Source organism: Diceros bicornis, chromosome 28 (assembly GCF_020826845.1).
Source record: "Diceros bicornis minor isolate mBicDic1 chromosome 28, mDicBic1.mat.cur, whole genome shotgun sequence".
In the NCBI taxonomy this organism is placed as follows: Eukaryota; Metazoa; Chordata; class Mammalia; order Perissodactyla; family Rhinocerotidae; genus Diceros; species Diceros bicornis.
The window spans coordinates 21,774,197-21,789,381 of NC_080767.1; the positions used below are offsets into that span (position 1 = coordinate 21,774,197).

Consider the following 15,185-nt stretch of genomic DNA (forward strand, 5'->3'; position numbering starts at 1 on the left):
AGCTGGGCATCCAGGAGAGTGGGGGGCATCTCAGCAGGCTCCAAGGCCAGGCCTGAGGGCATGGTCTTCTGGCTTAGCCAGGGGACAGTGTCAAGAGGAGAGAAGACTTCTAAGAGGGGTCTCCACTCCTCTCTCTCCTCAGGGGCGCCTCTTCCCCGCTGCTGGCTTTGTCCTCAGAGCCTCTGACCTGAGTGAGCTGCTTCTCCTCTGTGTCTCAGTATTGCTTTCAGTAGAGTGCGTAGGCTCCCTGCTGTGGTGTGTTGCCCTCCTGAGCCCCTGACAGACCCATGAGTTGTGAGATCCTTTAGGGACAGAATTTTCAGTCTGCAGTCCCATTCCTTGGCCTTCCTCTCCTCCTGCAGCCAGACCTCTGTTGATAGGGAACATGGAAGGAGAGCTGACTCCAACGGGCTTGCCAGCTCCCCAGCCTGGACAAGGGGCTACTGAGCTCAAGCCCTTCTGCGTGAGCTTCCCTTTATAGAGGGAGTGGTGTGTGTTGTTGGAACTGGTCCCACGCTAGGTTCTGGTCTGGATTCTAGTCCTGATTCTGTTGTGTGACCTTGGGCATAGCCCCTCCCTTCTCTAGGCTCCAATCACCTTGTCTACTAACTGCGGTTGCTCCCCAGAATTATCTGGGGAGTCAGAAGAAAGTCAAGGTGCCTGGGCCCTCCTCTTGGGGAATCTAATCCCGTGGGTCTGGAATTGGCCTCAGATAGAGATATTTTTAAAATGCTCCACGGTGATGCTGAAGTATACCTCTCTGTTGAGAACCGATAATCTGGATCAATACTTTTCAAACTTTAATATGCAATTAATCATCTGGGATCTTGGTAAAATGTGGATTCTGATCTAGTAGGTGTGGATTGAGATTAAGATTCTGTGTTTCATACGAGCTCCCAGGTACTGGTGCTGCTGGTTCACAGGCCACGTTTTGAGTTGTAAGAATCTAGATGGTCCTGTGAGGTTCATTGGAGGGTTGCCTCTTCATTCATTCATTCATTCATTCATCAAACACTTAAGATAGGGAGTGGTGAGAAGTGAGGCTAGTGGGAGAGAGAAAGCCCAGAGTCTTCCAGGGCTACAGGATTTGGACTTTATCTTGAGGGCATTGGGTAGCCACATTAAGGTTTTAAGTGGAGGAGTGACAGGGTCAGACCTGCATTTAGAAGGCTCCCCTCGCGTGGCGCAGGGAATGACCAGAGGGGACTGGACTGTGCCAGGAGGTTGGCAGCAATCCCAATGAGAGTTGACAGTGGTCTGGAGGGGGTTGGTGGTAAGTGGAGATGGAGAGAGTGAAAATATTCTTTTTTTTTTTAAATTAATGAACTTTATTTTTTAGAGTAGTTTTAGGAATTGAGAGGAAAGTACAGAGTTCCCATATATTCCCTGTCTCCACACACACATAACCTCCCCCGGTGGATTCTTAAGATTTTACGAGGGATGATCAGGAAGGTTTGGTGATTGGCCAAGGTGGGTAGTGGTGAAGGAAAAGGAAAAGTTTGGGCATCTGGTGGTGGCATCATTGATACAGAGACTCCGAGAGGAGCCATGGCCTCGGGGGAAGATCAGGCGTTCCGTTTGGGGCATGTTAAGTTAGGGGCACCGATGGGATGTCCAGAGGACGTCTCCATCTCCGTGCCTGGGCTCCAGCCACACAGGCGTCTCTCTCTCCCACCTTAGTGAGCCCTCCCTGCCCACTGAGCAGATTTCAGGCTCAGTGTCCTTCCCCAGGGTGGCTTTTCCCACACGCCCCTTTATTCTCCCTCGCAGCACCTTACAAGTTTTCCCTCACATCATGGATCACACTTTGTCTTCATTACATCTTTATGGAGGCGACGACTTGGTTAGTGTCAGTTCTTCCTCTGTAGCCTGGAAGCTCCACCAGGACGGGGATCGGGTCTCTCATTCCCCGTCGCATCCTCAGAGCCTAGAACAGGGAGCAGCACTGTCCCATGAACACTTGCCTCTGGGATCTAGACTCCGGAGGCAGGTCTGGGCTGGCAGTGTGGACTGGGCGTCATCAGCGGCCACGTGGTGACTTTAGCCATCTACAGCGGAGTGGAGGGTGACGAGGGAGCGTGCAGGACTGAGACGAGAGGGGGCCTGGGGCAGGTTCTGATGGACGGGCTGAGGCCCGTGATGGAGTGGAGAAGGGGTCATCGGATGGGTCGGCGGAAATCCAGGGAGGGAGATGTGAAAACTGGGCTGTACCATGGTGGCCGTGGCTGCTGTTTATGGAGTGCTTCGTGCACCAGCGTGGTGCCGAGCTCTGGGTGTCTGTCAGCTCCATCACTCCTCCCACAACACTGTGGAGCTATTATTAATCCCATGTTATGGCTAAGGGAACTGAGGCGCAGAGAGGTTACGCCCGAGGTCACCCAACCAGTAAGTCTAGAGTGGGGATCCGTCTCCAGAGCTCTCCCCACTGTAAGTGCTGCCTCCATCCTCCTGGACTTTGCCAGAGCTGTCACGTTGAGGGCAGGGAAGAAGAGAATGCCTGGAGGCCCTGGAGCTGGTGGCAGAGGCAGGGTGGTGGCTCCAGCCTCTGGGTGTCAAGAAGCCAGGCTTGAGGAGCCGGACGGAGGCTGGGCTGGGGGAGCTAAGTGTCAGCTGAGCAGCTGAGGTTCCTGGAAGCCATCATCGAGCCAGGGACCCGGAAGCCAGGGAGCTGGTCAGGGACCCAGAACGTGCCAGACCTGAAGCAGCAGCAACCCCATCTTGAAAGTTGAGCCCGGAGGTCAGACGCTGGGCGGGAAGTCTAATAGCCTCTCCCTTTCTCCAGCGACTTTCCGGTTCACAGAGCACTTTCCTGTCCTTTCTCAGACTTGGCCGCCTCAACGCAGGGGGGCAGGAGGCATCCTCACCCCATTTCATGGCAGAGAACACCAGAAGGCATAGCCTGGGATCACACAGCTGGCAAATGATGGAGTGAGGATTCCAGCCCAGGTCGTCTGGCTTTATGTCCAGTGTTCTTTCCGTAAAATCCTAGCTGCGTAAGGGCCACCTGAGACGGGTGCAAACCCCACTTCACGCCCCCACCCCTCCCCCAGGGCAGGATGTGGTTTTTGAGGGCAGATGCAGAGCCTGGCATCTGTGGTGGTTGTGATGAGTCATCTGAGAGCTGCAGGTTGACTCTGGGGTCAGCAGACCTGGCTCCACATTTGGTAGCTGTGTGACATTGGGCAAGCCACTTCCAGCAGCCCGCTGCCACCCCCAACCCCAATAGCGGGTTGGGGTGTGGGGCCCAGGAGACACGGTTGATGTGAGCAGGCATCCTGGGTGTCACACCTGCCACCCTTCCCAGCCCGTTTGAGCCCTGGATTCAACTGGGGAGAGGATTTGATTAGATCCTAAACAGCGGCTCCATTTAGAGGGCTGGTTCATTTCCTGTGTGCTTCTAGCAGGCGAGACATGGACAGAATTAACCCTGGTCCGGCCAAGACAAAGAAGTGTTGGATGGGAGAGATACAGACTCACCACAGGAGGGGGCAGCCACATCGAGCCCTCTGGACCCAAGGCCCTGGGCAAGCAGGCTGTCTCTCTGGGGTGTCTTGGCTGGATTTTTGTCACCCAACCTGTTGCAACAGCTGCCTAGCTGAGTGTCCCCAGCTGCCTGCACTTCCTCCTTCAGAGCACTCACCATGCTAGTTAAGACCAATGGTCCAACCTCGTTTTTTCTGCTCAACTGAGCGCAGGGATTGTGTCTAACTTGTGCTCTGCTGTCCTCACTCAGTGCCTGGAGAGTGAATGAATGCATGCATGTCTATACACATGCACGTCCCTGTCCTCCCCCACCTCCACGTCCTGCTCACACTGCCCAGAGCAGTTTTCATGTAGCACGGCTCTGCATGTGTCATTCCGTTGCTCACAGGACAATCCCATGCCCGGCATCCGTTCTGTACCGTGGCTCTCATCTTCATCTCCTCTCCCGTCCTAATTCTCTCACTTGCCACCCCTACCCCCAGATTTCTGAGATTTCCTGTGTTTGCTCCAGAGGCCCCCTCCCCAGAAGGCACCCACCACCCCAACTCTCCCAGGAACCCCAGCCTGACCAAACCTGCCTTGGTGGCTCACACAAGCCCCGTCCAGGAGCACAGGAAAGAACCAAGGAACTCGGGTCCTTGTTTGCTAGTATCTGCCCTGTGTGGGATGGGCGAGGTGAGGGGCCTCAGGCAGCACTCAGCCTGCTCCCCTTCTCTCTAGACCCCTGGGGGCCCAAACACTTTAAGGGAGCAGGGAGAGACCCTTGGCCAGGAGACATGAGTTCTAATACTGAATCGGCCTCTGGTCTCTTAGGTAATTCCCTTAGCCTCTGGGACCTCAGTTTCTCCATCTCTCTAACAAGACTAGACTGACAATAGCCACCCTTTTATCAGATGCTTCTCCTGTGCCAGGCCCTGTGGGGAGTACTAAGGGCAGTCCTGTGAGTCCGGCGTGATGTCACAGCTCTGTTCCAGGTGAGGAAACAGGACACCGAGAGGCTGGGAGGCTTGGCCGGAGTTGCACAGCTGGAAAGTGACACCACTGGATCAAAACCAAAGTCTCACTCGGGATCTGAGCACAGACCCGCTGGGCACCCTGCGAGCCCTTCAGTCCCGCTGGTTTCTCGGCTGCCCGGGGTGGGGGCCCTCTGGGGACAGCGGCACTTCCCCTCCTGGCTTTGTTTGGTTTGGCCTCAGTTGAAGGCAGGATTGGCAGAGGCAGGCTGACTTGCATTTCTGGTTTTGGGTCTGTTGCTGCACTTTCCCGAGGGGTGGGCGGGCTCGGCGGCAGTCACTGCTGCGACAGGCCTGGGCCCCACCCCCACCCCCCAGGAAAGGGGAAATGCGGTCTGCTCCCAGCTCAGGGCCACTCCGTGCCAGGCCCCAAGGGCACCGGTTGCTGCTTCCTTCCATCCATCCTTCCAGGTCGGGGGGTCTGGCCCAGGGGGACGGGGAGCGAATGTGGGGCACCAGGGAGCTGGCTGCGTGCAGTTTGTTTTTCTTGATGGAGAATGCTCCCTGGTGGGTGGGGCGATGGGGGGTGGGGGACTGCGCTGCTCTGAGGACTGAGATCAGAAGTAGGCCTGGGAAGAAGGAGCCAGAGGCTCCAGCTCTAATCCCAGCCTAGCCCTGGGGTGTGCTGTGTGCCTTTGGGCAAGTCCCTAGGTCACCATCCAGGCTGGACCCTCAGTCTCCGTGTCAGTTCAGTGGAGGGTCTCTCTGTGCCCCTGGGAACAGCCTGATAGGGCTAAAGCACAGCCCTGAGTTTCCAGATGAAGTTTCTGGATTGGAGGGCCTGGCATCACAGTCGCCATCTTTGATTCTGGGAGTTTGACTGAATTTGCTTCTAGGGGTTCATGGGAAAGATGTGTCACTGTTTGAGGTCCGTGACCTCACCATTTCCCTCTAGATCCATTTTTTAAGTCACCACGACTACCACCACCATCATCATCCCGCTTAAGACTTTTATCCTTCCTGTGGGATATTTTCCTGGTTGGTCACTGGGGCGCATTGGTTATCCAAATAGGTGGAGACCTTGAGGCCCAGAGGGTTTAGTGACTGACTCTACCTGGCCCTGCTGTAATTCTAGGTTGGGCCCCGCTCCTCTCTGGGCCTCAGCCTCCCCATCTGTGCAATGGGAATTTGGGATTGCTGATGTTCCAGGGTCTGAGGCTATGAGGTTTGAGGGGTCCCTGGGTAGAGTCATCTCCCAGCTGCAAACAGGATTTCCAGGGCGGGAGTGAGTTGGGGACCTGTCTTTGGCTGTGCCTGGGAACCAGCCCCTGGTCAGATCATCCTGGAGTCCTCTGAGCTTCCCTCCCTTGCTGAGACACCCTCTCCACTCGGGGGCCCCCATTCCACTTTCATGTTCCCAGGCAGTGGCTCTTACCCACACCATCCTTTCACGTCTACTCTGGTGCTCCTCGATGGCCAGTGTGACCCCTGCCAGCTGAGTGAAGCTCCCTGCAGCTGCCCCAAGCCGTGGCTGGGCCACTTACTCCCCGAGGTGAGGCCTGGCTGGGACTTCACCATCTCAGCCTCCCCAGGGCTTAGAAGATTTCTCAGCTTTGGGCAGAGCCTTTCAGCTTCCGGGCAACTGTGCAGTAGTGGATAAGTTACTGCTCTTTGGGCTCAGCTTTCTCATCTGTCAAATGGACGTTATAACAGTCTCTACAGCAAGAGTTCTTAAGCTACCCCATTTCTGGGGGTATTTACACCAGAAATTCTCCGCCTGTGTGTGTATGTGTGTGTGCACACACGTTTCCATGTTTCTGTACAGTTGCCAGGTATGTGTGGCGTCTTTCTCTTCCACTAGTTCTAGATGGCTCTGGCCTCGTTATGGATGAAAACTGGGCTCTGAATAGTTCTAGCTTCAGCATTCAAGGCCTTAAGTGTGACGAGGGGCCCAGCCCCGGCCCGAGACCTGCTTCCCCCATGTGGCTGCAGCACTGCGGACACCTCTGATCTTCTCTGAGCCCCGATCTTCATGTGAGATAGCTGTTTTTCCGACTTCATCAAGGACACCATTTTTCCCTTTGCAAATAAAATCTGTAGGAATCTAGCAAAAACATCAAGGCTTCTGAGGGTCGTGTGCAACGCAGGAAATGCTCTCTTTTTTGTGTGGAACTCCTGAGGTTCCTCCAAACACAGTTTAGAAATCCTTGGGTGGATGATCCCTTAGTGAGGTTCCACGCGTCTATGACATCTGTTTAGTCCAGGTGTGGGCAATATTTTGAAGTTCCGGTTGTGTTCCGGTTTACTAGTTTCAAAGAGAGACTTAAACATTCAGAGCGAGTTCTTGTTTGAATGACTCACTAGGATGATTTTTAAACTTTGGTTCAGGTAGAAGATGCTCTTTGGCCAGATCCGAGTGTCTCCCAGTTAGTGATTGTTCTGGCTTGGGGCTTGGCTTGGTTCTGGTCCAAGAGGGCAGAGACTGCCTGGCTCCGCCTTCACTCATGGAGGGACCATGACACTGCCCTTAAAGGGCCATTGGGAAGACTGTATAAGAGGGTTTAATCTGGCGCGGCCCCTGGTGCACAAGAGGAGCCAGATAATAGCGGTTACCTCTTCATCTCCCCTAAATGATCAGCCATGTTTTTGATGGAGCAGAAGCTTCATGCAAGGAGATAATCGTAGAACCCACATGCAGCTAAGCCAAAGGGGCTTTCAGATTTCCGTCTGGGGCTTCGGCTTTCAGACTGTGGGGTGCTGGGTGTGGGGTTCAGGCCACTGGCCGATTTTGTTTCAGCTTCTGTGACGTTGGCTCGTGCACAGTGTCCTGCATCTCACAGCCTCCTCTTCTGAACCTTTCTTGTTTCCTCTTTGTTTCCCAGATGTTTGAGTCAGAGGCGGATGAGAAGAGGGAGATGCCCTCGCAAGAAGGGAATGGGCCGGGTGCCGAGGACCCCCCACTCAGCAAGGACCCCCCTCCTTGTCAAGAGCCTCCTCCAGGACAAGACCTTCCACCCAACAAGGACTCTTCTTCTGGTCAGGAACCTTTTCCTGGCCAAGAATCACTGTCTAGCAAAGACTCAGCTTCCTGCAAGGAACCTCCTCGAGGCCAGGAACCCTCACCAAGCAAGGACTCCCCACCGTGCCGGGAACCCGCTCCAGCCCCAGCCCTCCCTCCCTGCCAGGACCCTCCTGCTAAGCAAGAACGCCCTCCCAGCCAAGACCCTCCACTCAGCAAAGACCTCCCTGCCCAGGACCTTCCCCCCAGCCAGGTCCCCCTGCCTGCTGAGGCCCTTGCTGAGGAGCCCACGAGCTGTGCGGACCCACCAGCAGCCACCGGGGACCCGCCCGTGGTCTCCAGGCCGACCTTCGTGATCCCCGAGGTCCGGCTGGATAACGCCTACAGCCAGAACGCAGGGGCCGAGAGGGGCAGCTCAGGCGATGAGGAGGATGCAGAGGAGGCTGACGAGGGGGACGAGGGGGAGGAGGATGAGGACACGAGTGACGACAACTACGGGGAGCGCAGCGAGGCCAAGCGCAGCAGCATGATCGAGACGGGCCAGGGCGCCGAGGGCGGCCTCTCGCTGCGCGTGCAGAACTCGCTGCGGCGCCGAACGCACAGCGAGGGCAGCCTGCTGCAGGAGGCCCGCGGGCCCTGCTTTGCCTCCGACACCACCTTGCACTGCTCAGACGGAGAGGGCTCCACATCCAGCTGGGCCATACCTTCGCCCCGCACCCTCAAGAAGGAGCTGGGCCGCAATGGCGGCTCAATGCACCACCTCTCTCTCTTTTTCACGGGACACAGGAAGGTAGGAGGGCCAAGGGTGGAGGAGGAGTGGGTACACGAGATGGAGGGGTCCAGGAGCTGCGGGGAATGAGCAGTCACCATGTCCCACCCCTGCTCTTCTCTGAGCCTTCCAATGAGTCTTCTACCCATTTCACAGAGGACAAAACTGAGGCCTGGAGGGCCCAAGAAGGCAGAACCTGGACTTGAGCCCATAACTGTATGCCTCTAGGTACTGTGTTCTTACAGCTGTGTTGTACAGCTCGTCCCCACAGAAAGTGGGGCAGGTGTGGCCTAGCCCAGGACATTGTGTATTTGGATCTGAAAGATCCGAGATAGTAGCTGGAGAAAAAGTTACAATTTAGACTTGGTCTAGGCCTAGCCAGACTAGAAATCCATCAGCCAACGACAATGACAACACATATTTACTCTGGGCTGGCGTTATTCTCAGCGGTTTACATTAACTGATAATTCTCACAACAGCCCTTTGAAGTAGACACCATGGTGTGCCCTTGTTCCAGGTGAGGAAACTGAGGCACCGAGGGGTTATCTCCCTTGTACCAGATCGCACAGTTTATAAACGTCTGAACCTGAATTAGAGTCTGGCTCCAGGGCTGGAGCTCTTAGCCACAGTGCTGTTTGCCTCTTGCAAATATTTATAAATAGATGAATAAGTGTTTATTGATTTCCTGCTGTGTGCCAGGCCCCGTGCTCTGTGCCACAGCAGGGGCCACAGAGATGTGTGAGGCTGATCTTGGCCAGTGAGGAGTGAGTTGTCCGTGTGGGCTGGGAAGGTGGCCTCCCAGTGCAAAGATCGAAGCATGGCCTTGAAGGCCGTGAGCCAGCTTGAGTCTGGGCTCTGTCGCTTATTTACTGTGTGGCCTTGGGTGAATCACTCAGTTCCTCTGAGCCTTGTGTCCTTCTCTGAAAGGGAGCAGTTGATAGGACTCGTGTCCCAGAGTGGTTGGGGATGAACCGTAAGAGCCTGGTCCCTGATGGCATTAGTGCAGGAACCAGGTGTGTGCTGTTGAAGTGCTGACAGCCGGCGCAGTGTGAGGTGTTGTAACCACTGTTGTGAGGAGAACAGCTGACCCTCAGAGATCTGGGAGTTCAGGGAGAAGAGACCCCAGGGCCGAGGGCCACCAGGGAAGGCTTCTGGAGAAAGATGTCCCTCACCTTGGCCTTGAAGGTTGAGCAGATTTAGAATAAACAGAGCACAGGGCAGGCATTCTGGGAAAGAGGACATGGCCTGGACAAAACTGCCTGTAGAGGCTAGTTTGGCTGGAGCAGGGGATCCTAAAGGGCAGGGCTAGCAGACGCACGGCGCTTGTGCTGCCGTTTCTCCCTCCGCACCCATGGCAGACATGACTAATGGATTCCAGCACACTTCCCCACCGAGTTGGGACATGGCCTCAGAAGCTTCCTTAGCTTCTCAGCCACTAGCAATAAGGCAGACCTGGCACTTGGGAGGACACCCTCTTGCTGAAGGGTGGTTAGGCTGAGAGGGCAGGCTGGGGCCCTCCAGAAGAGGGCCTTAAACTTTGGGCCCAGAAACTGGAACTAAATCCCAAAGCATTTGGGACTGGATCTGTTTCCTCATCTGTAAGCACGTGTGGTTCTCAAACTGGGATTGCTCTGAAATCACCCGGAGGAGCTTATTAGTGTAGAGATTGCTAAGTTCCCAACCCCAGACTTCTGGAATCAGAACTTCCAGGGGTGGTGCCCAGACCCTGCATTTAAACAAGCCCCACAGAGATCACGCTGCTGCACAGGTTGAGTATCACCATCCCAGGCCATTGCTTGGTGCAGCTTCTACAGGAGATTCCAGAACCGCGTCCTACTGGGGTGAGCCTCAGGCTCGCTCAGGCCAGGCCTGACCACTCCTCTCCGGAGGGCGCTGAGGCCCAACGGCTCACCACCTGCCTTGAGCCTCCCAGTCCTGATCCCCCCACCAGACCCTGCCGAGTTCTGTCTCCTCCCCCCTTGCTCCGGTATGAATATTTGCATGCAGATCAATTCACACACATGCGTGCGTACACTTCTCGTTCCCCACCTCAGTTGATCGCAGCTCCTATTTCAGACAGATGCTTCCGCCTGGAGTCCAGCAGGCCTGGACCAGCCCTCCGCTCTCTCAGTTTCCTCCTTTGGGTGCCCAAGATTCCCACCGGCATCCTCCCCTCCCCCCGCTTTTGGCCTGTCCCTTCCTTTCTTGGGCTTGAGTGACCGAGCTGGCAGGGACGTCAGAGGCTGCCCCAGCCCCTTGGTGGCTACCCTTCCATGTGGCTTCCGCATCCCAGGCCTCGAGTCCTTCATCATCATTCATATCCTGCTCCCTCCAGCTAGCTGGCTTCAGTAGGAAGACTACCCTTGTCAAGGGGCAGTGAGGCTGGGACTGGACAAGCACCCTGGTCTCACTCTGTCCCTCACTGGCAGTGGGCCTTGGGCAAGTCCTTGCCCCTCTCTGATCCTCAGTTTCCTCATCAGTGAAATGGGTGTGGTAATAATACCTCCTTCATAGGGTTGCTGGGAAGATTAAATAGCCCGGCTTGGATGAAGTGTTTCGGGCACTGGCTGGCTCGCAGCACCTGGTGGGTGCTCCGTAAATGGGAACCATGTTGATGAGGAGGAGGAGGAGGAGAGCGTAGCAAGAGTAGTGACATCATCTCAACATCACGCAGGGCCTCCGGCTCCCTTTTCTAGCTTCACAACACTGCTGCCAGGTGGGACCCGTGGTACTCGTCTTATGGTGGGAGCCTGGGGCCCAGGGAGAAGTGTTTTGTCCCAGGCCACAGAACGAGTAATGATGGGGCTGGACAGTGGCCTCACCCTTGTCCAGTCCTCTCTGGCTCTACCCAGACCCTGTGCGCCTCATGCTGGCGAGGGGCAGGAGATGGGGGCTGGCAGTGGGGGAGGAAGTGGGTTCGGCCATGACTGCCATCTTCCTGGCGTTCCTGGGAGGGTCAGCTGATGCTCACAGGCCACTGTTTCCAGGCAGAGCCTGGTGAAGGGGAGAGGGGGGAATCTTCAGGTTGTGGAGTCAGACAGACCCAGGATCAAGGCTCAGCTCTGCCTCCTCCTTCCCAGTCCTGAGACCTTGGCCAACTTATGTCTTTCTCTGAGCTTCAGTGTTCTCTATAAAATGGGAGTGCCAGGTCTTCATGGAGGTGTCCTAGGGATTGAAGAAGGTGGCAGTGTGTAGGAAGCTCTGTGCCCATGGCACTAATCCTGGATGACATGAGACCCAGGAGGGCCAGACAGCGCTGGTGTGGCCTTGGGCTGGTCATTGTGCTGCTGTGTGGCTTAGCAGAGGGTGCCCAGAGTGTGTGCTGCCAGTCACAGAGGCGACAGTCCCTGAGTTGCCCCTCCCCCGCCTGTTATCCTGCCCCCCGTGCACTGAGCAATTTCTATTGCTAGTAGGAGTGTCCGAACCAGACAGACTTGTTAGATGGTCTGCTCAGCCGTGGTCATCTTACAGATGGGCTGCCTGAGGTCCAGAGAGGTCAGCCCCCCAAGGTTATCCCGTGGGTCACCCCCCGGGTCTGGCACCTTGTGCTGAGTTAATTGTCTCACAGTGCCCTCTGCTGCCAGACCCCTGCCTTGCCGGCTGTTCCCTGGAGGCCCTGCAGGGCAGATCCACAGGCCTGCGTCTGCCCTTTTCCTGGGGAGCCAGCAAAACCCCAGAGCATCTGGGCCCAGGACGCTGCCATTGAATTCTACCCCAGCCTGGCCCAGCTCAGCCTAGGGTCACAGGTCATTCTTTGACAATGAGGAGACTAGAGGCTATGGCCCCTGCCTGGCCGGGCTTCCTTCTCTCCTTCTCCTGCAGGAACTGGCTTGGGCAGAGGCTGTCAGCAGAGGGTGCCAGCCCTGCCATGCTAACCTTCTTTCCCAGGCCAGAGGTCAGACAAGAGGACCCCTAAGATGCCTTCCAACTCCAAGATGTGAGAACGCCTTCCAGCTTCCTATTTAAAAAACAGTCTAAAGAAGAATTATTTCCTATGTCTAAACAAATAAGTGTAGAGTTCAGATCCAGTGTTTCCACAAGCTTCCATGAGGCCTGCCAGGGTGGGCCGGGTCAGAGAGGGCAGCCAGGCATGGCCAGGTGGCCCCAGAAGTCAGGTCGGGACCAGTGGGGGAAAGCTGGTGACGCCCTGCTCCCAGGAGAGCCCTCCGTCCTGGATGGGCTCTGGAGCTAGACCTGAAACTCGCTGCTCGTTGCCAGCTGGGAGAGCCCAGGCAAGTCACTGACCTGCTGTGCGCCTCAGTTTCCTCAGCTGTAAAGTGGTGGAATTAACAGCAAATAGCTTCTAGAATGGTTGTGAAGATTACATTAGATAAAGTACATGAAAGCCCTTGAGCCCAGTGGCACACGGAGACTGCTCAATGAATCCCAGCAGTAAACACGGAGGCTGGCAGCCCCGAGCACTTCCCCTGCCAGGCACTCTGCTGAGCACTTCCCGCGTGTTCACTCCGTTAGGTAGGTCCACTTATTATCCTGATTTTACAAATAAAGAAACCGAGGCACAGAGAGGGGATGTAACTTGGCTGAGGTCCGTTAGCTCATAAGTGGCGGAGCTAGGATTCAGATCCCACCAGTTTAGAATCTAGACTCTTAACCATGACTCTTATTCTGGTTATAATTACAATAAGAATTATAATGATTATTCCACGAGGCGGTGAGCTCCCATCCCTGGAGGTGGCCGAATCAGGGCTGGGCAGGCCCAGGATTCCTGCCTGGAGTGAAGGGAGGGCTGGGTGGTTCTGGGCCAGCCCCCTCCTGCCTGTCAGCAGGGAGGGTCACGGAGTGTAGCAGACTGCGCTGGGAGCGGGCGGGAAGGAGAGGCCCGTCGTGTTCCGGGCCCTGGGCGGCCTCGCTGCAGCTCCTGGAGAGAGGAGCCTTGGGGGCCTCTCGGGCTAGGAATCAGAACCCCGACTCCCGTCTTATTTTCTTCTCTTTCTGGCCCACAGGCCCCCCTTGGTGCCTGGGTTTCCCTGGCTGCGCTGGGGCCCAGAGCCGCCCGGCCCCTCTATCAGACTGATTGGTGTGGCGGGTCCCTTCCGAAGATGACCCCCTCCCAGCAGTGGAAGGAGGAGCCCATTTCCCAGCAGTGCAGAGGCAGGGGTGGCGGCGGGGCGGGAGTGGTCCCCAGGCCCATTGTGTGGGATTGATAAAGTGCGGAAGCAGAGGTTAGAATGGGAGGAAGCCCAGGGCCCGTGGCCCTTTCCCACGGGTGGGGGCTCAGGGCACTGCCTAGCCAGGCCAGTGTGACCACAGCCTGTGTGTGTAACGGGGTGACAGCAGTAACACTCACTGGGCAGTAAACGCTGGCAGCCCCTGGTGGCTAAGGGCATCCTGTGTGCCAGGATTGGGCCATTGGGGCCCAGGAATATTCCAACAGCCGGGTGGGTGGCTGTCACCATGCCTATATCAGAGGCTTGGAAACTTCTCCAAGTCGGTGGAAGCAGGATCTATACCCAGGTCTGGCTCTGGAATCACACCCCACAGACGGGTGTGTGCCCATGTGCGCACGTACACACACGTTTACAACCTTGGTGGGGCAGCATTCTCAGGAAGGAAGCGGCATTTCCCGAGCCTTTCACTGAAAACCTTCAAAATGTGCCCTGTCCTTGTATTTGAGTGGCAGTGACCTCTAGTGGAGAAACACAGGCCTTGAATTCAGACAGCCCTAGATTCCAGCTGTCACATGCATGCTGGGTATCCTTGGGCAAGTGACAACTTCTTTCCGTTTACTTTATGGACTAGCTGTGAAGATTAATGAGACAGTTTCTAGATAATGCCCATTCCAGGATATGGCCTATAGTGCAAGCTCCAGAAGTGAAGCTGTAATCCAGCCATCCAGCCATCCATCCATGGGTGGGTGCCCCACTGCAGCTAGTAGCTCCCCCTGCTGGCTGTGTCTGGAATAAGGCCGCTTTTCTTTCCAGAATTAAGAACACAGTATTTTAAGGTGTAGCCTATCTTCCTTATTTTACAAAGAAGGAAACTGAGGCCCAGGGTGAGGCTCACGAGGAGTCACAGCTGAGATCCACACCTTCTGTCTTGTCTTGGGACAGAGTGTCCACACCCAGCCTACTCTGAGCTCTAGCTCCTCTGCCGTCTCAGAGCATCTCTTGGGCTCCTGTTCTGGGGTGGTACTTTTTGGGGCCTTGGGTTCCCCCTGGAGGAAGACAGACAAACACAGGGAGGGCAAGGGGGACAGAGGGCAGCCGCAGAAGAAATGGTGGGAGTCTGGAGTGGTCTGGAGGAGAGCGGGAGTGGCAGACTGGAGGAGTTGGAGACTGGGAGAAGAGGAGGGGACATTGCAGGAAGGGAGTGCAGCACAGGCAAAGGCGAGGAGCAGGGGTGGGGTGAGGTGGAATCTGTGGGCTGCCAGGGAGCACTTGCAGGCTCCCTTGAATCAAGCAGTGAGGGCCCCAAGATTCATCTTTCCCAGGCTGCTTTCCCTCTAGATTCATTGATTCATTTGACAAAATTTATTGAGCTCCTAATGTGTGCCAGGCCCCTGAAGATGGCCCAGGCAGACAGAGGCCATGCTCTTGAGAACTCAGTCAAGCAGAGGAGACAGATTCGGAACAAGCCATTTCGGATGTGGTGGGGACCTCAAAAGGGGCACAACTTTGGTCTAGGGGTCGGGGAGTGCTTCCCAGGTGAGGAGGCACTGAAGCGGCTTACCCGAGGTCTCGCTCTTTCCTGAGGCTGGGTCTTAGGAGGAAAGGGAGGTGGGAGAGTCACAAAAGCATCCCCCGTGGGAGGAATAGCACACACAAAGGCCTGCGGTAAGGGGACAGGGCAGGTAAAGATGTTCCATTTGGTTGGAGGGCGGGGTCGAGGAGGTCCTGGAGCAGGGGTCGGGCTGGAGATGTAACTGAAGGAGTTGTAACTGATGTTAAAATGGAACTTTCTGCCAAGATCCTAAGATAGTGGATGCTTTACATCGTGTTAT

The 15,185-nt window shown here is 55.9% G+C and overlaps 1 protein-coding gene across 9 annotated transcripts in view; it reads left to right on the forward strand.

The window, feature by feature from the left end:
• Positions 1 to 15,185, forward strand: part of RGS3 (regulator of G protein signaling 3) — a 122,207-nt gene that overhangs the window by 99,816 nt on the left and 7,206 nt on the right. For 7 of the 9 annotated variants that reach the window (XM_058523832.1, XM_058523833.1, XM_058523834.1 and 4 more), the window contains one exon: positions 7,319 to 8,245. In XM_058523832.1, coding sequence (XP_058379815.1) covers positions 7,319 to 8,245 — 927 coding nt within the window. Of the gene's footprint in view, positions 1 to 4,414; positions 4,458 to 4,832; positions 4,908 to 7,318; positions 8,246 to 15,185 lie in introns of those variants that run through there. The other 2 variants (XM_058523841.1, XM_058523840.1) reach the window with 2 other exon arrangements.